Source organism: Telopea speciosissima, chromosome 11, assembly GCF_018873765.1.
Source record: "Telopea speciosissima isolate NSW1024214 ecotype Mountain lineage chromosome 11, Tspe_v1, whole genome shotgun sequence".
In the NCBI taxonomy this organism is placed as follows: Eukaryota; Viridiplantae; Streptophyta; class Magnoliopsida; order Proteales; family Proteaceae; genus Telopea; species Telopea speciosissima.
The window spans coordinates 42,058,573-42,081,765 of NC_057926.1; the positions used below are offsets into that span (position 1 = coordinate 42,058,573).

The 23,193-nt window shown below is 38.4% G+C and overlaps 1 protein-coding gene and 1 long non-coding RNA gene across 2 annotated transcripts in view; one reads left to right on the plus strand and one right to left on the minus strand.

Moving 5' to 3' along the window:
- The window catches only part of LOC122644634, a 30,972-nt gene extending 9,093 nt beyond the window's left edge, over window positions 1-21,879 (plus strand). Inside the window, exons 2-4 of the long non-coding RNA XR_006330428.1 lie at window positions 547-552; window positions 9,544-9,614; window positions 21,869-21,879. This is a non-coding gene — a long non-coding RNA (uncharacterized LOC122644634). The remainder of the gene's footprint in view (window positions 1-546; window positions 553-9,543; window positions 9,615-21,868) is intronic.
- LOC122644631 (stearoyl-[acyl-carrier-protein] 9-desaturase 6, chloroplastic-like) lies at window positions 12,137-13,365 on the minus strand. The gene has a single exon (XM_043838013.1). It carries the CDS (start codon window positions 13,348-13,350, stop codon window positions 12,166-12,168), a length of 1,185 nt encoding a protein of 394 aa, XP_043693948.1. The 5' UTR covers window positions 13,351-13,365; the 3' UTR covers window positions 12,137-12,165.
- Window positions 21,880-23,193: the final 1,314 nt, after the last annotated feature.

Genomic DNA, 23,193 nt, shown 5'->3' on the forward strand with positions numbered 1-23,193 from the left:
TTCACCCAATCCGTGCGCCCACCTGGGGCAACTGTGGATCCATATAGAGTCTACTTAGAATTACTTGGAGAAGGGGCCACGTAGGGTCTCCTGCTCATACTCAAACACGTAAAGAGGTTGAAAATTGGTAAGCTACAATTATATGAAATAACCAAGAGCCGCCCACCTCAAGAGGATGTATATGCACACAACACTCTCTCTCTCTAAATATCTCTCTCCTTTCTCTCCCTTTCACTTCACTCTGTGTGTGTGTGTACATGTCAAGAGCTTCCATCACTGTTCTGGGATCTGAAGTGTGGGAGATCATTCTTGTATGACCAATTATCGATTGCATTGTTGTGAGAAAAATTGTTATGCGACGTATTCGATCGACTATCAATCACCGACGTCTCGATCCTTAAACGCTATCCATTATTTAATAGTGATAAAAAAGCACTTTATGAAAGCGATCATTAAACAAGTTCTTCTAGTGGAAATAGTCCTATAGAGTAGGTATTGAAAAATGTTCTCCTATAGTTGCCCGAGTGACAAGTTATTAAAATCAAGCTACCAGTTGCTAGAATTGTGGGTCACTAGAGTCGGGCCAGTAATCGAAGTTGTGTTTTGATAAATTCTAATTGCTATAATCTGATTGGTAACAACAAAATAAAGTCATACATAACTGGGTCTGGTCACTAGTATAGCATGTCATATGTTCGTGGTCACCAGAATTGAAGAGGTAAGGAGGAGGAAGAAGAAAAGGAGAGTTATCCAATTTAAGCCAACAGCCATCAAGGAGCCCATCAAGAGATACTTTCTTTGTTGTAACACCTAAGAAAGGGGTTTCAATTAATTGTCTGAAAAGTTGGATGTATCAAATAATCGGGCCATAATTCCTGGGGTGCACAAGTAATTTTTCTTAATTTCTTTTTACTGTCTTTATATTACAAGATGATAAAATATTTTAGGCTCCATTTATTTCGGTGTAAAATTTTACCTGTGTGTCTAATTTGAATGAGTCTTTTGGTCCAAGAATACCAAGAATCTCTCAGAGAACATTGAGTTCTAGTTCTCTGTTGTATTGTTCTCACCGTTGTACTAAACTCCTCTTCTTCAACTCTATTTATAGACCAAGGGAAGGGGCTGGTACGCAGTGTACATGCACCTTCTCAATTCCCCTGTCCCATGTTTGTGTCATGTTCAAAATTGTAGCTGCATTGCTCTTCTCTATTTTCCAACTCAGTGTGAGGTAGATGGGTAGATGGGTAGATTGTGGGTGACGAACATGGCATGTGGCCTCCTCTCCACACTCTTCTTCATTTGTTTAATGCCACCGACAATGGAAATGCAATGGGAATTGTCTTTCCATTCATTAATGCAAATAGTAAGATGAGTGAGTGAGTCTCCATGCATATATTAAATGATTTTACTATTCACTTTATAGGTGTCATCATCTATCACGCCATCAAGGAGCCCATCAAGTCGATCCAGGGCTTGCCCTGGTGGTTTGCTACTCTTTTGGGAGAACTGTGTCAGGAACTTGATCGGTGGTTCAAGTCTCCTTAGCGACATCTAGTCCACATTTATTTTCTTTCCAAGAAGTGGAGCCTATGGGTACCATATTTGACCCCTTGTGGGTCCTCTCCTTGCCTCCTTGTGGGGCCCTGATGGAGTTGATGGCCGGTCGGCCCTTGAATTGCACCAAAAAAAAAAAAAAACAGGAGCCCATCAAGAGATACTTTCTTTGTTGGAACACCCAAGAAAAGGGCTTCAAGTAATTGTTTGAAAAATTGGGTGTATAAAGCAATCGGGCCATAATTCTTGGGGTGTACAAGTAATTTTTCATAATTTTTTTTTTACTATCTTCATATTACAAGGTGATAAAATATTTTAGGTTCTGTTTGTTTCGATGTAAAATTTTACCTGTGTGTTTAATATGAATGAGTCTTTTGGTCCACTTAGACCAGAGGCTCAAGTGTACCCTTGGTAACACCGAAGACTTGAAAGTTTTAAGTCGATTTCTCATTAACTTCGCAAGGACCGGGCAAAGCTTTTCTAAATAAACCGGTGCATGTTTGTCTTTGTTACATTCCTATTTCTAAAGGGTAGTGAACAAGTTGGGATCAGTATTTTACTGGTTTGTTGTTGAAGTCACCAGAACTTCAATAATGCCGCTAATAGTTTCAATTCGAAGTACAAAGTACAAACACGTTTTTCAGAACTACAAACTCATTAACCAATCAGAAAAGTAAAATAAGGGGAATAGAACACTACCCGATCGTTTGCCTTGCGTGGCGACCATGCCTAGACACAAAACCACCATTACATGGAGGTAATAGGGCGGTCATTTCCAGGTACCCGAAGGCTGTTTTTTGTTTGGGAGTGATTGCCACGCTAAAGCACAGACCAGGTAATGTTCTTTCTCATTTAAAATAAGGGGTAATTACTATCACTCCCCTACATTTAGCCTATATTTACTAAAACTCCACTATCTTAAACTTCTTTTTTGATATTCCCTTGCTTTTAAAACTTTTACATCTCCTTTTCCCCTCATGTTTTCAACACTTCTTCCATTAACCAAGTAGTTCTTCCCCTTATGTATTTTAATGTGATTAAATTATTATTTTTTCGGTTGAATTATATTTAAATACATTAACACTTACTTCAGGACATCTCAATTTATCTAATTTTTTTTTTCCGTTTGTCTCGTTCATCATCATGGATTTAATAATCGATGGCAAGGTTGGTATTAGGATGGGATCAGTATCGGTCTCATCCGTATTGGGATGGGATCAGTGGTACATTCAATAAGGTTACAACAAGAGGTTTTAGGGATTAAGAGATAGGAAAAAGGAACACTACTTGGTCGCACAGCACGGCGTGTACCTGCGCCCATACACAACCGTGAACGAAATACTGTCGCACCCCCTCGACCTGGTGGTGTTCTTTATCCCTAAAAAATAATAAAGAAATGATAAAAATCAGTACCAAAAGAACTACCACTTTGTTAGTGGGAGGAGTATTGAAGAGCTTGGTTCAGTAAAAGCAAATTTGTTAACCGGTTGGTTATTTCTTGGTTCAGTAAAAGTAATTTGTGAGTCACTCAATAAGAATGGATAAATAGATTAACAGGTTACTAGGTGAAAAGGAAAGGTAATCTGGGTATTTAAAAATATGAGGGAAGAAAGATATGTAAAAATTTAAAAGTAGGGGAGTATCAAAGAAGTTTAAGGTAGGAGAGTTTTATAAATATAGGCTAAGTGTAGGGGAGTGATAGTAATTGCCGCTTCAAATAATTTTGTTTATAATTGATTGACTGACCATGATGTTAGCATTTCAATTACAACAACTAAATAAAAATACATGTATGAATGAAATTGAACTGAGTTTTGATAAAACAAGGTGGACCTTGTAGGGATCTACATTCTACTCACATTGGTTTTATAACATTTTTTTTATTTTTATTTCAGACATTTTCGATCTAATTCAGCTTCCCTCTTAGGTGTGTCATACGATCCTACAAAAATATAACAAACGAATCAAACAACTAAAAAAAAAGTTTGGAAGCAAGGGACATATTATTGAAAATCTATCGACCCATCAAAGAAACCATAGGAAAAATAGCAAAGGGTTTTATAAAACTGAACAAATTATGATTGGAATCTAAGATGCGCTATGACAAGTGTGGATGAAATGACTGGCCTACCCCCTGAATGATTGACATGACTTGCAGTTCCTGCTCCATGTGTCTCTACTCTACCGAGGGGATTACACCCAATACTTACAAAAGCTGGATCTTTTACAAATCATGGTCGGGCTCCTACACGCAGTAAGTCCATCAGTGACGAAGACGAAACGTTGTAATTTTAGCAAAAATCTAGTCCGAAAAGACAGAAAACATTCCCATGTTGAAGAACTGGTAGTAGTGCAGGAGGCAGTAAGGTTCTTAATAAGAACGAACAGAGAATGAATGCTTAGGAGGAGCTTTTATATGGTAAAAGAGGGGTATTTGCAAGGAACAAAATTTTGCTGCCACCAAGGTGGCGGGAATGTTCGTGCTACCCTGCTGGCAGCCAAGAAATCAAATCTTAAAGGGTATTTTTTCAAATATTAAAACTTAGGAAGGTATTTATGAACCCAAAGGGGAAGTGAATTATTCCATTTCCTTGCTGACAGCAAAGGTAGAAGGAACATTCCTGCATTCCCAGTAGTAGCAAAATTTTTTTTCCAATTGCAGTTGGGATTCTCATTATTGTCTCGAAGATAAGTGAGATTATATCCAACGCTAAAGATAGCCCGAGGATGGACTTGGCTCTTGTGTAGCCATGGCGGGAGCTGCACAGGTGCAGCACGAAAACCACCCCAAATACAGGGGCTGGTCATTTCACATGTGCGGCCCAGGTGGGACCCACCTGTGAAATGACTACCTTACCCCTGTTTTTGCTGTCATTTAGCGGTGCTGCACCTATGCAGCTCCCGCCACCGCTACACAGGATCTTTTTCCCCTGAGGGTGGGGTTGATTTTTTTTATTTTTTTTTTAGTGAAAATACGTTTTATTTAAAAACCCTTGAATAACAAACAGACATAGAGTCATACAAAAGCCATGAGGATAAGAAAAAGGAAGGGGGATGAGTCATACGAATAGTTTCACTGAATCTTTTGCGTTTTTCAATTTCTTGCAATGTGTTTTGTGTTTTGCAATTCTCTTGTATTTTGCTTGTTTCTTCTTTTGTTTTGATCTATTTTTTTTATATTTTGGGTTTTGCGCTTTCTTGCACTGTGCTTCTCTCTCCAATCTGTTATTTATTTTACAATTTCTTAACTGCAGTTTGATTTTTGTTTATCTTTATAATGTTCTTTTGAGTTTTGCAATTTCTTGTATTTTTTTGTTTATATATCTTTGAGTTTTACATTCCCATCTTTTCGCCAAGATTAACTACTGAACCCACCCATTTTCTCTTTCGGCTGGGTTGTATCTGTTAATTTGTTTTATTTGAGTGTTAATGCTTGGGATAACCGTTGACCTGCAACCCACACTCTTTAGATTTCATTATTGTTTTCTCTTTTTTGTGTTTTACAGGTAGCGTATGATGGTAAAGAACGAGAGGAGAAGGGTGGAGATAAAGACATTATTAGTTTCTATATAGTGTAGGTATTGTAGATTTTAATTCAAATTTATTTGAGTTTTATCAATAAAATTTAATGTTACAAATCTTCTATTAATATTCTGCAGAGAGAATGTAACTGTTAGCGACCCTCCAGGGAGAACCTTAATATTAGAGACCCTCCTCTATCATCAATTCACTGTCAGCGGTGTCACTCGGAAATATGGGTCCCTGGACGTCTTTACTGGAATCTTTGCCTTGTAGAAGTATCTTATTTCTGTTTTGTTATATATGGATAGTGTATTAGATGATCTAACAAATGTCTTAAACTTAATTGTAAACTGCGGGATTCATTTGACACGCTCCTTAGCACCAGCGTGTCAAATGAATCCTGCAGTTTACAATTAAGTTTAAGACATTTGTTAGATCATCTAATACACTATCCATATATAACAAAACAGAAATAAGATATTTCTTCAAGGCAAAGATTCCAGTAAAGACGTCCAGGGACCCATATTTACGAGTGACACCGCTGGTAGTGAATTGATGATAGAGGAGGGTCGCTAATATTAAGGTTCTCTCTGGAGGGTCGCTAACAGTTATATTCTCCCTGCAGAATATTAATAGAAGATTTGTAACATTAAAATTTTGATTGATAAAACTCAAATAAATTTGAATTAACATCTACAATACCTACACGATATAAAAATTGAATGAATGAAACTGAGCTGAATTTTGATCTAACAAGGTGAACCTATTTCATGCATTCTTAAGTAACTCTTAGAATTCTCAAAAGTATTCTCTGATATTTTTAAGGTTTCTAAGGTTTTTAAAAACATGAGAAGTACCTCCTATTTATAGCCTAGGGTGTTACCCACGCCCAAGGTTAGCATTCCTCATCCCAACTCTTAGAGAACTCTTTAGCTCTAAGGGGATTGTGAGGAAGTCCTACATTCATAGCAACCTCCATAACGCCCGCTATGGTCTCTAGAAGAATCTAGATCAGTTTTGAGTTGGCAGATGCAAGGTAGAAAAGCAATTCAAACAAGAACTCGAAGAGTCCACAATTGTAGAAATGCTACAAAATCCGACACAAAATGAGTTTTGGTTGGCATGAATTAATGAATAACCGGTGCTAGCCAAAGACCTCTGAGTGTGGCCTATGACGTTGTTTATACCTTATTTTCTGTCTATTTCGGTCAATAGAGAAATAGACCGAAATCTATTTCAGTCTAGATTAACATGTTAATTAGTGACTGGAAAGCGGTCAAGGACCCGAAACGGTCAGTGACTTACGAACGATCAGCAAGGTGGTTACAACAAGCTCTCAAATAAGTGGGTAGTTATTAAACTACCTGGTAACTACAGAAACCACCTGAGGATGCCTATACAAGGAAAAATTCAAAACAAAGGGAGGAACCCACAAAACAATCAAACAAATCTTTGTTTTTATGTTTTATTTTATGGCAAAAAATTTCATACACGGTCGTGTATAAGAGGAATCTTTTACACTGGATTTTATTAACTATTAGATTCAAGAGTTTTAATTTGAACCGTTCAAGGATAAAGTAGGGTATATACTCCTATACGGTTATATTTTCAAATACGTATAAAAGACTGCCTTTTATATTTATCAATAATAATTAACAAAAAAAAAACGAAACAACTTCCATTTTTTTCTCTGCAACTCCCTTTTCTCATGCCAAACATAAAAAATCCATTTTTTCCAGTTCTCTGCAACCTCCTTTTCTCTTGCAAAAGATAAAAAAACGAAAGAATTTCCTTTTGGTTTCCTTCTCTGCAACTCCCTCTCTCAAATACGTTCTCTTGCAAAAGAAACCATTGCTTAGGGCTTTCTCACGGTCCAGGTAAGCTATCATTTTCCACTCCCTATTTCTCCCAGAACAACCCTGTTTGCTTGGTTCCATCGAGGAGAGGCATCGGCTGTTCCCTTCCAGAAACCGAATTTGGTTAACTCTTAGGTAGAAGTGAAGAAATAAAGAAGAGAAGGAAAAACGAAAATGGGTTTGACTGGGGTGTGAGTGAGATTCGTTGATGGTGGTGAACAGATGGGTTTAGGGAGTAATGGGTTCAGTGATGAGTGAAAGAAATTCAGAAAATGGAAGGAAGATGGAGAACCATGGCTGGAATTCAAGCAAAGAGAAAAAAATAAAAACAAAAAACGGGAAGAAGATGATGAACCACACTGGCTGGTCGCCTCCCCCGGCTCAGAGAAGCCTCGGCTTCACTGTCTCAGATCCTTTTCATTCCCTCCTTCTGGTTCACTCTCTCTGCTCTCCTTTTATGCTCTCTGTTTTTTCTTTTTTTAACTCTTCTCCCTGGCAATCTCCACTCCTCCCTCTCGAACTGCCGTGGAAGCTTTTTTCCCCGCGGCTAGAAGAGGAATACGGCTGCTATTTGGGAAGGTGAAGGTTCTTCAAATCCGCGCTGTTGAGATCTCTCCCTCTCTCTCTCTCTCTCTCTCTATCTATATATATTATGGATTGAAATATGGATTTCTCTCCAGATTAGTGTTGCGAAGAAGAGGAACTCTACTGCAACACTGTTTTCGCAAAGAGGGAGTAGGAGTTTTAAAACCAAGAAGTTCGATTCGCCCTGGACTGTTGGATAATGTGCCGGCGTGAGGGTGCTCCGTCACGTGAGACCGTCGTCGGCGTGAGAGAGCAGTTGTACTGTTGGCGCAAGGGTTTGATCATCGTGAGAGAAGAGAGGAGAGGCATTGAATGAAAAAGGAAGTTGCAGAGACGTGTTTTGTATTTTTTTTTTTAATTATTGTTGATAAAAACAAAATCTTTTACCTGTATTTAAAAAAGTAACTAAAAGATAATCGTATAAGAGAAGTTATCCTTCGACGGTTCAGATTAAAATGCTTTAATCTGACGGTTACTAAAATCCAGTGTAAAAAATTCCTTTTATGCACAATCGTGCATGAAAATCGGCCCCTTATTTTATTTTATTCTTAATTGTAAAATGGTTTCTGTTCTTTTCTTTAAAAGTACCTGTTGGGGTTACTCTCCAATAGTACTATAGATGCAATGATGCATCCTTCTAAGTCAAATTGAAGATCTTGTAGTCCTTCATTTGACCAAATATGTATTTGGAGAGAATTAATTTGATTGCTTCTTTATATTGTTCTTGGCATTGCAATCTTTGCATTTCTTTTTGAAAAGTCTTTGGATTACCAAGGCACTGGTAGAACTCACTCTTTGATTCATTTCATTTTATAGCATCTTCAATTCACGCCGTCCATGCTGAATTTAGTGGAAACACCAGCACATTGATCCCCAAGAATAAGAGGATTTAAACAAGTGTGTACAAAATACCCTAATCCACCAACAAGGATATTACAATACAAAATGAAAAATTGCATGCCAAAAATAAATCCAATATACAAAAGGAAACTCGGTTCACAGGATCAGACCAATACGGTGCATCTCCATTCTCCATTGTTTTTTAGTGAATATTAATCTCACAAAATGACCTCTTTGTTGAATATCCAACTGAACCGCACACTTTGTGGCTGCATCTTTTGGGCCCTCAGATCAGCTCGTTCTTGTAGCATCCGAAACGTAGGTGCCAACCCACACACGAAATCCAGCGCTTGTTGGCCAGAGCTGCTCAGTCCCTCCAGATTCTCAAGCTTCCATCTCCCAACCAAGAAGTCCAATATATCTGCATAGTCTCTGGCTCTGTAGACACCAAGCCTTTGTGCAACAGAAGAGAAGTGGTGGAATAAATGTGGGTCTCGACCAGAGGCTCAAGTGTATCTTTGGTAACATCGAAGACTTGAAAGTGATAAGTTGATTTCTCAGTAACTTATGGACGGACCGCCTCACCCTTGCTTGGGCAAGATGCTCGGACAGGGGTGAGACGATCTTTTTATGCCTCACTGTGTCCGGTGTTACACATGCAGCCCGGGCAGGATACTGAACAGGAGCCGAGTCTACAGTGCCTATTGCCTAGTGCATAGTGATTGTATTTCCTTGACTTCTAAACTTTACGACTTTCCGGGTTCTTACATTTCTATTTTTAAAAGGGTGGTGAACAAATTGGGATCAGTATTTTATTGGTTTGTATTAAGGTCAACAGTTTACCAAAAAAGAAAAAAGTATTAAGGTCACCAGAACTTCAATAATGCAGCATATAGTTTCAATAAGAAGTACAACAACGTGTTTCAGGATTGCAAACCCATTAAAATATTTTGTTATAATTGATTGACTGACCATTATGTTAGTAGTCAAATTTTATATGCAACTTTGAAGAAATACTGTACTATATGTGTATTAATTGTTATATTAATCATGTATTAATAAAGATTTATGAGTTTCAATTAAAACAAAATAAAAAACTAAAACCTAAAAGCCCAAAAGCCAGTGAGAAAACCCCTTAACTTGAAACCCAAAGACTCTAGTTCTTGCAAACCATCTACTTTAACAGTCAAGGAAAGCACTCTGGTTCTCTGATCAACCTCGAAGACTCTAGTTCTAGTCCATATCCATCAAATCTAGGTATCTTTCATCTCTCTCTTTGGTTCTCTGATCAACCTTGAAGACTCTAGTTCTAGTCCATATCCATCAAATCTAGGTATCTTTCATCTCTCTCTCTCTCTCTCTCTCTCTCTCTAGAGTGATATGATTTATATAGATAAACTAGGTGTTTTTTTTTATTTGTGTAAGTTGATTTCGATTCATGGTTTTATCATTTCTTATTGGAGGGTTACGCACAAACATGAAATTCCAGCTACCTAATTGAATCAAACTCCTTCATTTCCTTCTTGATCTGGTATTCCCTGAGAGTGTAGCATCCTAAGGAATCTTAAGAGCTTGTTCCAAATCTACACTAGAAAAATACCGAGTCCAACAAGCTTTCAACTTCCATCATCGCACATAACAAACAATCCTATCATCTTGATATCGGTTCTACTACAATCCATTTAGAATTTGAAACCAAACCTAGACTCATCGTGAGAGAGAGCATAGGCTGTTAAGTCGTTCAAGTGCTAGCCATAACTTTCTGGATTCTTTAACCAAAAAAAAAAACCCCTCTAGATTCTGACCCTAGTGCCTGATCCATGAAATTGATGGATATTTACTGGCTAGCACCAACACCTACCTTGGCTCTTCCAAGTTGCATCAGTCTGCAATCAATTGATTGGTTATGTAGCATAGTCAATAAGAAGTGGATTGGATCTTGACTTGCATAAATTAATGCAGCCTAATTAAGTAGCTCTAGCTTGGGTTTTTTACTGATACATGCTATTTTTTGCTATGATAGATTGTGGTTGATGTATTACCTATCAACATTTGGTTTGATAGACATGTTTAAACTTAATTGATATTAGATGTAGAGATCCAAAAGAATGAGAAATGATTTCAAATTTTATAGTGATATTGGTTTTAAGTGTCCATGAACGCATGAGAGATTAGAGTTTATTTGCGTAAAAATTAGTTTGCTATACGTGATGTATTACTCCGAATTTTTTAGAACGTATTATTAATATATGGGCTGAATAATTGCCGTACGTATCCGTTCCCGTATTATTGTCGTACCCGAACTTACTAACTATGGTGATAGATAACTGGATCTGGTCACAAGTTTAGCATGTCACAGGTTCCTGGTCACCAGAATTGAAGAGGTAAGGAGGAGGAAGAGAATGAGGGTTATCTAATTTAAGCAGACAGCCGTCAAAGAGCCCATCAAGAGATACTTACTTTGTTGTAACCATAGTTAGCAAAAACAAGAATAGGAAAAAAGCGAAGTCTTATAGTACGGGTTTTAAACGGTAAAAAATTTACAAACGGACGGTCAAATAAAACGATCAAAAAAATAGAGAACGGTAAAAAATGGAAAATGGATAGTATGAGGTTTAAACGTTTATATTTCAAAAAAATGGCATTATTATCATATAAATTGAGGAATTTTTATCTGAAATACATGGTTCTAATTTCGATGTCCGTACATTGATCTTGAGTAGAATACATTGATCTTGAGTAGAAGGTGATATAATGAAAAATGTAGTCTTTTGAGTCATCTTTTACGTTGGTGAAAGAATCAGGCTGATCAGAGTTCGAGAGAGAGATATAATCAGTTAAATCAACCATTGTTCGACAAGTCCAAGGTCATAAAAAAACCCAAAAAAAAAGAAAGAAAAGGGTAACATGTTTTAAACAAGTTTAAAAAGGGAATACTTACCGTTTGCCATTTTTTTCTCGTATGTGTGAAAAACATACGACAAAACGTGTTCAAAGCCAAAAAAAAGAATAAACGAGAACATGTTTAAAACCCAGAGTTTTAAACGCGATATTGCTAACAGAGGTTGTAATAGTGTAATACCCATGAAATCTTTTATCTTAATTTTTATTAGTGTCTTCATATTATAATGTGATAAAAATATTAAGGGAGAAAGAATGCCAACCGGTATTTCATGTGGGTGTGTACCTGCGCCTGGACACAACGTGATGCAAAAAGACAACTGCACCCCCTAAAAAAGTGGAAACGTACAAGGGTGTCGTGGTCTTTTCGTGTCAGGTTTTGTCTTAATGCAGGTATACAATCACACACAATATTAGTTAACGTTCTCTTTCCCAAATATTAATATTAAAAAAATAAAAGATGGGGAATGAACAAATGAAGCACATAGAATCTTAACTAGGCTGTGTTTGATATGAATTTTTGGAATAGATTCTGGGTCCTATACATGTTCTGAAACCCGATTCTTCTCTATTCTGTTAATCTATTCCAAAAATACATGTCAAGCACAGCCTTGATGTTTACAGTTTCATTGAGGAGGTCGTCATATTGGAAACTGTTGCGGTGTGTCAGTGTTGAGATAATTTCTTCTTTGAATTGATCCTCAACAATAAGAGGTTTTATGCATAGTGTGTACCAGATGCCCTAGTTGGCCAATAATGAGAAATTACAACATAGAAAAAAAGATTGCATGTCAAAAATAAATCATATACACAAAAGAAACCTAGTTCACAGGGAACCCAACATTAGGTCAATACGGTATATCGATCTCCATTATCCACTGCCTTAGTGAATATTCTTCTACGCATCTCACAGAGTGACCTCCTTGTTGAATATCCAACTGAACCTCACACTTTGTGGTTGCATCTTTTGGGCCCTCTGATCAGCTCGCTCCTGTAGCTTCCTAAGCCTGGGTGCCAACCCACACACGAAATCCTGCGCTTGTTGCCCAGAGCTGCTCAGTCGCTCCAGCTTCTCCAGCTTCCATCTCCCAACCAAGAAATCCAATATATCTGCATAGTCTTTGGCTGTGTAGACACCAAGCCTTTGTGCAACAGCAGAGAAGTGATGGAACAAATGTGGGTCTTGACCATCGTACATCAAATGTGCAGGCATCGTGATGTTCTTGCGCATCATATCAGAAATCGCCAACATGGTGTCCGTGGGGTCCACCTCTAGTAGTTTCTCCACCATCTTGATATACGCATTCTCATGTCGCTTCTCGTCCGATGCTATTATGCCACATATGCGTGCAAGCGCCAGATCACCATTCTCCTTCGCTAAACGAGCGGTGTTGCCGTGAGACACGAATGTTGCCCTCTCTTGGAATGACGTGTAAACGAATCCCAAGTAAGGATTGTTTTCCAATCCAGTATCCATCCCTGCACCGATGAGGTACTGGATAGAACGCTCCACCGTTGGCATGTTGACGCGTCCAGACAGGTAAAGGTACGTTTTGAGAAGATCGCCGTGCCGGTTCTCTTCAGCGGTCCAACACCTAGTCCAAACAGACCAAGGGTCTGAACTCGCCCCGGTCTCATCCGTAACCCCATCGAACCGGTTTATCATGGACATGTACGTGGGGAGAGCCTCTTCAGTGATCATATCACCCACCAACACCACCAAGTAATCGTCGGGCAATCTAGAGGTTTGTTCACGTAGGGCACGGACTTGGTCTATGAATGAATCGGACGGTTGGGTGGAGTCTGGCAAGAAATCATGTGGCTGCCAGGATTTCTCTACTGGCTTTAGCATCGGGAGGATGGTTTGACTGGCCCAGTTATCAAGCGATCTGAATACTTCTACCTTCTCTGGTGGCATTGAGTGTGTTACTGTCTCACATGGGCGTGGTGGCGATGCCACTGCTGAGATTGATTGTCGCCGGAATTTGGAAGCGGTTGCCGCCGGGATTCTTAAATGATAATGTGGCAGATTCCGGCAATTTCCGGTGATGGAGAAGTTTTGTGGATTGCAAATGGCCTGTGCTTGCTGCATTTTTTTAACTTTGGAGGGTTTTTCCTGTGCGTAGCTATGTGCGTCTAACTACAGTTGGTGGGAGATATTAGAGAGGGAGGACCCCAACTCTCTATTTATAAGATTTTATGGTAGAGAGAGAGAGAGAAATGGGTAGGTAGGTAGCTTTGACTACCTCTTTGTGTCTAATTTGAATGAGTCTTTTGGTCCACTTAGACCAGAGGCTCAAGGGTATCTTTGGTAACATCGAAGACTTGAAAGTTTTAAGTCGATTTCTCATTAACTTCGCAGGGACCGGGCAAAGCTTTTCTGAATACACCGGTTCAGTATTTTATTGGTTTGTTGTTGAAGTCATCACAAAACCGCGGGCGCTCTGGAAAATCCAGCATTACATGGGGATAATAGGGCGGTCATTTCCAGGCACCCCAAGGCTGTTTTTTGTTTTGGAGTGATTGCCCCACTAAAGCACATGATTTGGTAGTGTTCTTTCTCATTTAAAATAAGGGATACTTACTATCACTCCCCTACACTTAGCCTATATTTGCTAAAACTCCACTACCTTAAAATTCTTTTCTGATACTCTTTTGCTTTTAAATTTTTACATCTCCTTCTCCCTTCATGTTTTTAAATGCTTAGATTGCCCTTCTTTTTCACTGGTAAATTGCTAATCTATTTATCCAATTTTAGTAAGTGACTCACAAGTTGGTTTTACCGAACCAAGAAAGAATCAACCAATTAACAAATTTTTAACAAGTTTGCTTTTACCAAACCAAGAGAGAAAAGCATTGGCTTTTCAACACTCATTCCACTAACCAGTAGTTCTTTCCCTTATGTATTTTAATGTGATTAAATTATTATTTTTTCGGTTGAATTATATTTAAATACATTAGGACTTACTTAAGGACATATGTCAATTTATCTAAATTTTTTTCCTTTTGTCTCGTTCATCATCATGGATTTAATAATCGATGGTAAGATCGATATTGGGATGGGATCAGTATCGGTCTCATCCGCATTGGGATGAAATCAGTGGTACATTCAATAAGGTAGCAACAAGAGGTTTTAGGGATTAAGAGATAGGAAAAAGGAACGCCACTTGGTCGCACAACACGGCGTGTACCTATGCCAAGACACAACCACGAACGAAATTCCGTCGCATCCCCTCGATTGGGTGGCGTTCTTTATCCCTAAAAAATTATAAAGAAATGATAAAATAAGTATCAAAAGAACTACCACTTTGTTAGTGGGAGGACTGTTGAAAGAGCTTGGTTCGGTAAAAGCAAATTTGTTAACCGGTTGGTTCTTTCTTGGTTTGGTAAATGCAACTTGTGAGTCACTCACTAAGAATGGATAAATAGATTAGCAGATTACTAGGTGAAAAGGAAGGGTAATCTGGGTATTTAAAAACATGAGGGGAGAAAGAGATGTAAAAGTTTAAAAGTAGGGGAGTATCAAAGAAGTTTAAGGTACGAAAGTTTTAGTAATTATAGACTAAGTGTAGGGAGTGATAGTAGTTGACCTTTAAAATAATTTTGTTAATTATAATTAATTAACTGACCATGATGTTAGCATTTCAATTACATCAAATAAACAAAATTACATGTATGAATGAAATTGAGCTGAGTTTTGATCTAACAAGGTGGACCTTGTAGGGATCTACTCACATTGGTTATAAAACATTTTTTTTTTAAATTTCTGAGATTTTCGATCTAATTCAGCTTCCCTCTTAGGTGTGTCATGCGATCCTATAAAAATATAACAAACGAATCAAACAACGAAAAAAAACAAAGGTTAGGAAACAGGGGACATATTATTGAAAATCTATCGATCCATCAAAGAAACCATAGGAAAAATAGCAGAGGATTTTATAAAACTGAACAAATTATGATTGGAATCTAAGATGGGCTCAGACAGGTGTGGATGAAATGACTGGCTTGCCCCCCTGAATGATTGAAATGACGTGCAGTTCCTACTCTCTACTCTCTGCAAAGGGAATTACACCTAATACTTACAAAAGCTGGATCTTTTACAAATCATGGTCGGGCTCCTACACGCAGTAAGTCTAGCAGTGACGAAGACGAAACCTCGCAATTTTAACGAAAATCTAGTTGAAAAACACAGAAAACATTCCCATGCTGAAGAAGTGGTAGTAGTGCAGGAGACAGTAAAGTTCTTAATAAGAACGAACAGAGAGTGCATGCTTAAGAGGACCTTTTATATGGTAAAAGAGGGGTATTTGCAAGGAACGAAATTTTGCTGCCGCCAGGGTAGTGGGAATGTTCGTGGAGTGATCGAGAAACTGAAAAGATCCCACTCTTTCCTGATTAAAAATTATATTCAATTTAATTTATAATTTCTTGAGTCCTTGTGATTCTAACACGCCTACGCATCTTCAACTGCCACGAATGCCAGAAAATAGTGGTAATAAAGGTTTATACTACAATTGGGTGTAGTGTAAATTTCTGTCATTATTATACTACAATTGCAGGAAGCATTACCATATCTCCTTTGCATAACTACTAATACAGGTGATTTACCAAAAAAAAAACTACTAATACAGGTATGCTACACAAAAGAATCACTATATCCTTTTCATTTGGAAGATGAGTTTCAATTGGAAGTCCTTGCACAACTTCAAGTGCCCTATAAGATGAAAAGAGCACTCGTAGACAACAATAACCATGACCTTATCCCAACTAAATATGGGATCCGCTACATGGATCCAAAGGGGCCTAGGATCCATGTAAAAGGGATTGGCTTGGTAGAACATAGTGTCAGCTGCCTACCTGACGCACCAATAAAAATAGGAATAAACAAAAGGTTCTATCTCATTAAACAATTATAACAAAAACTACACAAAACTAAGATAATGAGATACACATGGAAAGGGAATCACAAGGGGGGGGGGGGGGAGGTATAGGACACAACAAACATCAGTAGCCAATACTAGGAAAACAATAGGATAATAATGGAGGGCACAAGGAAAGAACACCAATAACAAAATACTCGGGAGAATAAAAGGGGAAATAAGGGGGACACAGTAGATAAAAACAATAAGCAAATAATTGAACCAGTAACACAAGTAATAATAAGGGGACATATAAGTCAACATACAATTAAATCAAGGGCACAAGCAATCGATGAGTAAAACAGCCAATAGAGTCGTAGAACTACCAAAAATGCTTCTATTACAATGCCTTCGAAACACATTTCTATTTCATTTGTAGTTGTTGGTGGATCCGGTTTCACCCAATCCGGTCGCCCACATGAGGCAACTGTGGACCCATATAGAGTCTACTTAGAATTACTTGGAGAAGGGGCCATGCACTTAGGGTCTCATGCTCATACTCAAACACGAAAAGAGGTTGAAAAGAGGTAGACTACGGTTATATGAGATAACCAAGAGCCGCCCACCTCAACAAAATGTATATGCACACAACTCTCTCTCTCTCTCGTTTCTCTCCCTTTCACTTGACTCTGTGTGTGTCTACATCTCAAGATCTTCCATCACTGTTCTGGGATTTGGAGTGTGGGAGATCGTTCTTGTACGACCACTTATCGATTGCTTTGCTGTGAGGAAGATTGTCATGCGACGTGTTCGATCGACTATCAATCAAGGACGTCTCGATCCTTAAACGCTATCCATTATTTAATAGTGGTAAAAAAAACACTTTATGAAAGCAATCATTAAACATGTTCTTTTAATGCAGGATTGATCACCGAGATTAGAAGCACGTTGAAGCATACTTCTCGCGGAAATACTCCTATAGAGTAGGTGTTGAAAAATGTTCTCCTATGGTTTCCTCATTTAGGCTACAGTTATATGAGATAACTAAGAGCCGCCCACCTCAAGAGAATGTATATGCACAGAACTCTCTCTCTCTCTCTCTCTCTCTCTCTCTCTCTCTAAATGTCTCTCTTGTTTCTCTCCCTTTCACTTCACCGTGTGTGTGTGTACATCTCAAGACCTTCCATCACTGTTCTAGGATTTGGAGTATGGGAGATTGTTCTTGTACGATCACTTATCGATTGCATTGCAGCGAGGAAGATTGTTACGCACCGTATTCGATCAATTGTCAATCAAGAACGTCTCCATCCGTCTCCATTGCGTTTGTGACATCCTTCAGATAATCCTAAATGCTAACCATTATTTAATACTGATAAAAAAGGAAATAGTCCTATAGAGTAGGTGTTGAAAAATGTTCTCCTATAGTTGCCTGAGTGACAAGTTATTAAAATCAAGCTACCAGTTGCTAGAGATCTTGTGGATCACTAGAGTCGGGCCAGTCATCGAAGTTGTGTTTTGATAAATTCTAATTGCTATAATCTGATTGGTAAGCAACAAAATAAAGTCATACATAACTGGGTCTGGTCACTAGTATAGCATGTCACATGTTCGTGGTCACCAGAATTGAGGAGGAGGAGGAGGAGGAAGGAGGAGGAGAGTTATCCAATTTAAGCCAACAGCCATCAAGGAGCCCATCAAGAGATACTTTCTTTGTTGTAACACTCAAGAAAACGGCTTCTAAGTAATTGTTTGGAAAATTGGGTGTATCAAGCAATCGGGCCATAATTCCTAGGGTGTACAAGTAATTTTTCTTAATTTTGTTTTTACTATTTTCATATTACAAGGTGATAAAATATTTTAGGTTTCGTTTGTTTCGATGTAAAATTTTACTTGTGTGTCTAATTTGAATGAGTCTTTTGGTCCACTTAGACCAGAGACTCAAGTGTATCCTTGGTAACATAGAAGACTCGAAAGTTTTAAATCGATTTCTCATTAACTTCGCAAGGACCGAGCAAAGCTTTTCTTTCTAAATACACACCGGTGCATGTTCGTCTTTGTTACATTCCTATTTCTAAAGGATAGTGAACAAGTTTTTTTTGGTGGAAAAAGGGTAGTGAACAAGTTGGGATCAGTATTTTATTAATTTGTTGTTGAAGACTTGAAGTCACCAGAACTTCAATAATGCGGCTTATAGTTTCAATTGGAAGTACAAAGTACAAACACGTTTTTCAGAATTGCAAACTCATTAACCAATCAGAAAAGTAAAATAAGGGGAATTGAACGCTACCCGATCGTTTGCCTTGCACGGCGACCATGCTTAGATACAAAATCTCCATCATATGTGGGTAATAGGGTGGTCATTTCCCGGCACCCCAAGGCTGTTTTTTGTTTGGGAGTGATTGACACGCTAAAGCAAAGGACCGGGTAGTATTCTTTCTCATTTAAAATAAGGGGCAATTACTATCATTCCCCTACATTTAGCCTATATTTACTGAAACACCACTATCTTAAACTTCTTTTTTGATACTCCACTACAAGAAATTGGTGCAATGGCGGCACTTTGGGTTGAGCTATTGCGGCATATTTTACAAATGTCGCCATATGTGAAGATATACCGATATTTTATTAAAAATGCCGTCATATATAAAGGTATAATGGCGTATGGGTATAAACGCCGACATATATGAATATATAACGGTGTTTGATCACAATCGCCGTTAAACAAACTAGTTTCCGCGACGTTTTTTTAACAAGCGCCACTGTAGTTCACTATTTAATAATGGTATAATATTTTTTTTAACGGCGTTTCCAAAGAAATGCCGTTGTATGTCACAATACAACGGCATTTATAAATAAACGCCGTAAAAAATAATAGTTTTCAGCCAAAAAAAACCCCAAAATTGTTTTCACTTCCCCGCCTGTCCATCTCTCTCTCAAAAACCTTTTCATTTCCCCGCTCTTTCCATCTCTCTCTCAAAGTTCTCTCAAATCTGTTTCCTCTCTCAACCGTCAAACTTCTCGAAACGACAGAGCAACGGTGAATCAAGCAACACCAATTCTCGCAAGTCCCACAAGGTTCGATCCCATTGAATCCTTCTCTCTCTTTTTTCTTACATGTTTTGATTTGTGAGAAAGTATTAGTTCTTGTGTTTGATCTGTTGTTAGTATTTCAAGTTTTTGTCCAATATTCTTTTGTTTAGGGTTTTTGCGGTTAAATTTTGTTGTTTTAATTTTATTTTTTTAATCTTAAACTCTCCTTTCTCTCTCGCTCTCTCTGTTTCGCTCGATTCATTCTGTGTTTATCTTTGGATTTGCTTATGTAGTTTATATATGTATGAACATGTGGTTTTGATCTCGAGGGTGGAGAGTATTTTCTACTTCTCTCTTCCGTCTTCGTTCATTCAATTCTTTTGCTTCGTTTGAGGACCAAAAAGATAGGTTTGATTTGAAATTCTAATGGGGATTGTCGTCGGCGTCACTTTGAGGGCATGAGCTTTTTGGAGCTTTGTAGAGCTTTATGGCACGTGGGGTGTTGATATATCATACTACGGTACTACTACTACGGGTATGGTTGTATGGACTACTGAGTCTGGACTGAAAATTAAGAAGTGAGAGAGAGAGACACCTTTTAAGTTGTGGGCTGAGGTAGCTTGCTTGCGAGGAGTACCCTTTGTGTAGTTGGCTTTTGGCATAAGGACCAAGAGCCCTTTGAGAGAGTGTGAGGTTGACATGAAGCTCTAACCATTCACTTTCCATCTTGAGGCAGGCCTCTTAAGATGGAGAAAACAAACGATGGTACAGTGGGGAGAGACTAGACACTTAGAGAGAAAACAAAAGTTGGAAGCCGGGGTGGGGTGGGGTGGGGTGGGGACATGGGTTATGAGATATGATTGGGACTTATTCCTCGAAGATGCTCGCTCTCTTTTTAGCTCTCTTGAAGGGAGGAAGGAGGCTTACAAAAAAAAAAAAAAAAAAAAAATGGGAGGAAGGAAGGAAGGAAGGGTAGGGGAATTGAGGTGGAGTGATAGGGTGGGGGACACGGGACAACCACTCGAGTAGTGTCCGGATTTTGGGGACATGGATAATACCCAACTTCTATCCGGGTTTCTTCTTTTTCTTTGATGGCTGGATGCGAGTTGGGGCTGGAGTTGGATTTGTGGGGAGTGGCATTGGGGCTGGAGTAGGTCGGTTGGGCGGGATTGGGGCGGGTAGTAGGGCTTGTTGGTGCGTGGGCGTGGCCTCGGCAAGGCTGGAAAGTTCATGGGCAGGACCATTACGGGGACATCAAGCAGCTCCAAAAGAGTGGTAGCACACTCTGTAACACCACAAGAAAATGGTGGTGCAAAGCCGGCATGAGCTTTCCTATATTATCTTAGCCTTTGTAAGCTGGATACGACCTTTTGATTTGTAGTATTTTAGTATCTTATATGATTAGTTGAAGGTTTGAAATCCTTTTCTTCCCTCGTTACATCTCTTAGATCCCTATTGTTTAGGTTGGAAAATGAATGACATATGAACATGTGTTTATAAGGACCGAGAGTGTACTTGGCACAAGATCGTCATGCCCTTTTGACAACACTTACTGCCGATTCAGAGAGGACATCACCTTTTAGTCAGCCTTAATCCTTCCGAGTTATCACTACAAGTCCGCATATTTTTTACGTACTTCTTAGTTCCTCAATTGAAATTACAATTTTCTACGCATCTCAAACTTCCAAAAGAGGATTGTCCTTATTCTCGATTAAATCAATAGAACCTATAATCAAATCATAGTACACAAACCAGGTTGTTCAATGCATAATCAGCCAACTCAAATCAACCAGGAAAGATAATTCACAATAGCAAAATCCTGCTAGTCATCCATCGTTTGCGAGGTAACCAAGATATTTTTCTATTGTCTTTGTGATGGTGAAAAGTGAAAACAGTAGAATTTGAGCTAATTTGGATTTGTTTTGATCAAACAAAGGTGGGGAAAAAGAAAATAGAATAGGTTTTACTTTCATCTTTGTTCTATTTGTTTCCAAGTGTGTTTAGGATGTCGATTTCGATATCTTGTTCGGATTCAATTCGATCATTGGATTTATTAGAAATTGCCTAGCTCTAATTACTAGTTGTTGTGGATGTATCGGACAAAAATTAATTCAATTTTGAAATTACAGCCGATCATCGCCGGACAAGATCCAATTCCAAACTATTTGTATAATATCGGCGGACACGATACCAATAATATGCCTATACTTGTACCTATAACTGCGAGTGACACCAAGCTGTTCTCCGAGAGTGAAACTCTAATCTTTGTGGAAAGATGATGATGGTGATGATGGTGACGGTGATTCTTGTACTTACCCTCAAAATTTAATTTCTTTTCGGATGGTTAGAACATAATCATTCGATTAGTGACTACCCGAGTAAGTAGCCACCATTAATAACCCAAATGAGTGTTACTTGGACTACTTGAGCCTAAGTTCTTTGTTTTGGAGGTGAGAGAGGTAAGTAGAGGTTGTGGAATTTCTGTCCTTAATCAATGCTTTCTTTACAACTAATGTCATATAGATCTTTTTAACCCCTTCTCCCTCGTCTCCTAGAAAGAGAACATCATGTTGGGAAGGAGGAGAGACAGGATATTGGGGGAATTGAGATTCTCATTTGTTTGTTTATCACAGATTGCTGAATCGAAAAGAACATAATGATTGTTCGCACTTTTGTACACAAAATCAACAAAAAGATTTACGGAAATGAAATACCCATAAGAATTGCAGAGGAAAGAAGATGATGAAGAAGAAGACAGCTTTGTGAGTTTTGGAAGGAGGTAAGTGCCAAAACTAAAACAAATAATGGAGTCTTTATTCAATATGAAAAGCTCCTTTGATCTTGACTAGTCATTTTCATTTTTCCCTCTCCCAACAAAGGAAGCCCCAGCTAGCCCACATCAGACCTTTGGGGGTGCACTGACTACATCACCAGTTCCTTGTACCCCTTTTTAAGTAGTATTTCATGGCTATTCTTTCATTCATGTCACCTCTTACTAAGCTGTGGCAATTGCCAACAAAATTTTGCAGAGAAAAGGAAGATATCCCAAGGTGGAAAGGACCGGGTTTATCGAATCCGTCCAATTAAAGGAATTAAGAAACAGTGAGAGAGACCGACTACATGAGATTGAGATAGCAAGCTCTAACTTTTGCTTTAATTCTCTTTTGTTTTTTTCCTTCTAATATACAAATGCCAAACATGATCTCAATTTCTCAACCAACTTAGCTTTGAAGATCATAAGATCATATAAGAAAAGAAACTCCCAAATAAAATTATCCAACATTAAAAAAAAGAAAAGGAATTTAACCCCAAGTTATAAAGATCTAAAAGAAGATTCTTTAATTTAATACATTTTCAAGAAAAAATAATAGTAATACCCAACCCATCTCCCTTTCACTCTTGCTTTGTCATATTGAGTAGAAGATCTTTTAAGAATTCTACTGTTTTAATGGTGCAAGAGATAATGTTGTAGGAGTCTATTAGCTTCCGTTAGACCACTGAAATAAGCTCCATGGGTGGTAGAATAGTGTGTTCTGTATGTAGCTTCCCCTACAAATAGAATTTGAAGAGGAGGAGGAGAAGCTCCTTCAACAAAGTCACATTGCTACTTTGTGGCAATGGCTCGCCATTAAATCAAAATCATGGCCGCTCGACCCCGCTACATAAGCTGTAAGAACCCATGAACAAAGGATTGTTTCCCCATTTGCTCCTTAGAACCCTAGTGAACTTTATCTTCTTCCCATGACTATGATTGCACTCCACGTAATTCACACATCCATTCTTGTTTTGGGGCTTAGAATCGACAAGAAACTAGAGACTCTGGAGACTCCATTTAGAATTTCATCATCTTTGAGAGACTCGAGCTCTAGAGCTTCTTCCCAGAAAACCAAGAGAGGACTACATTAGAGTTCTTGTAGATTGGAAAGAGCGAAGGCGTTTTACGCATCCACCAGGGAATCTTTTGGTTTCCGCCGAATCAGACCAAGAAAACACCATTTGTAGGAAGGAAACGTTTCAAGATTCTCACTTTTCGATCCAATTGCGAA

What these genes read in the sequence shown, in the direction of transcription:
- LOC122644631 (XM_043838013.1), bottom strand. Translation starts at nt 13,350, where the DNA reads ATGCAGCAAGCACAGGCCATTTGCAATCCACAAAACTTCTCCATCACC.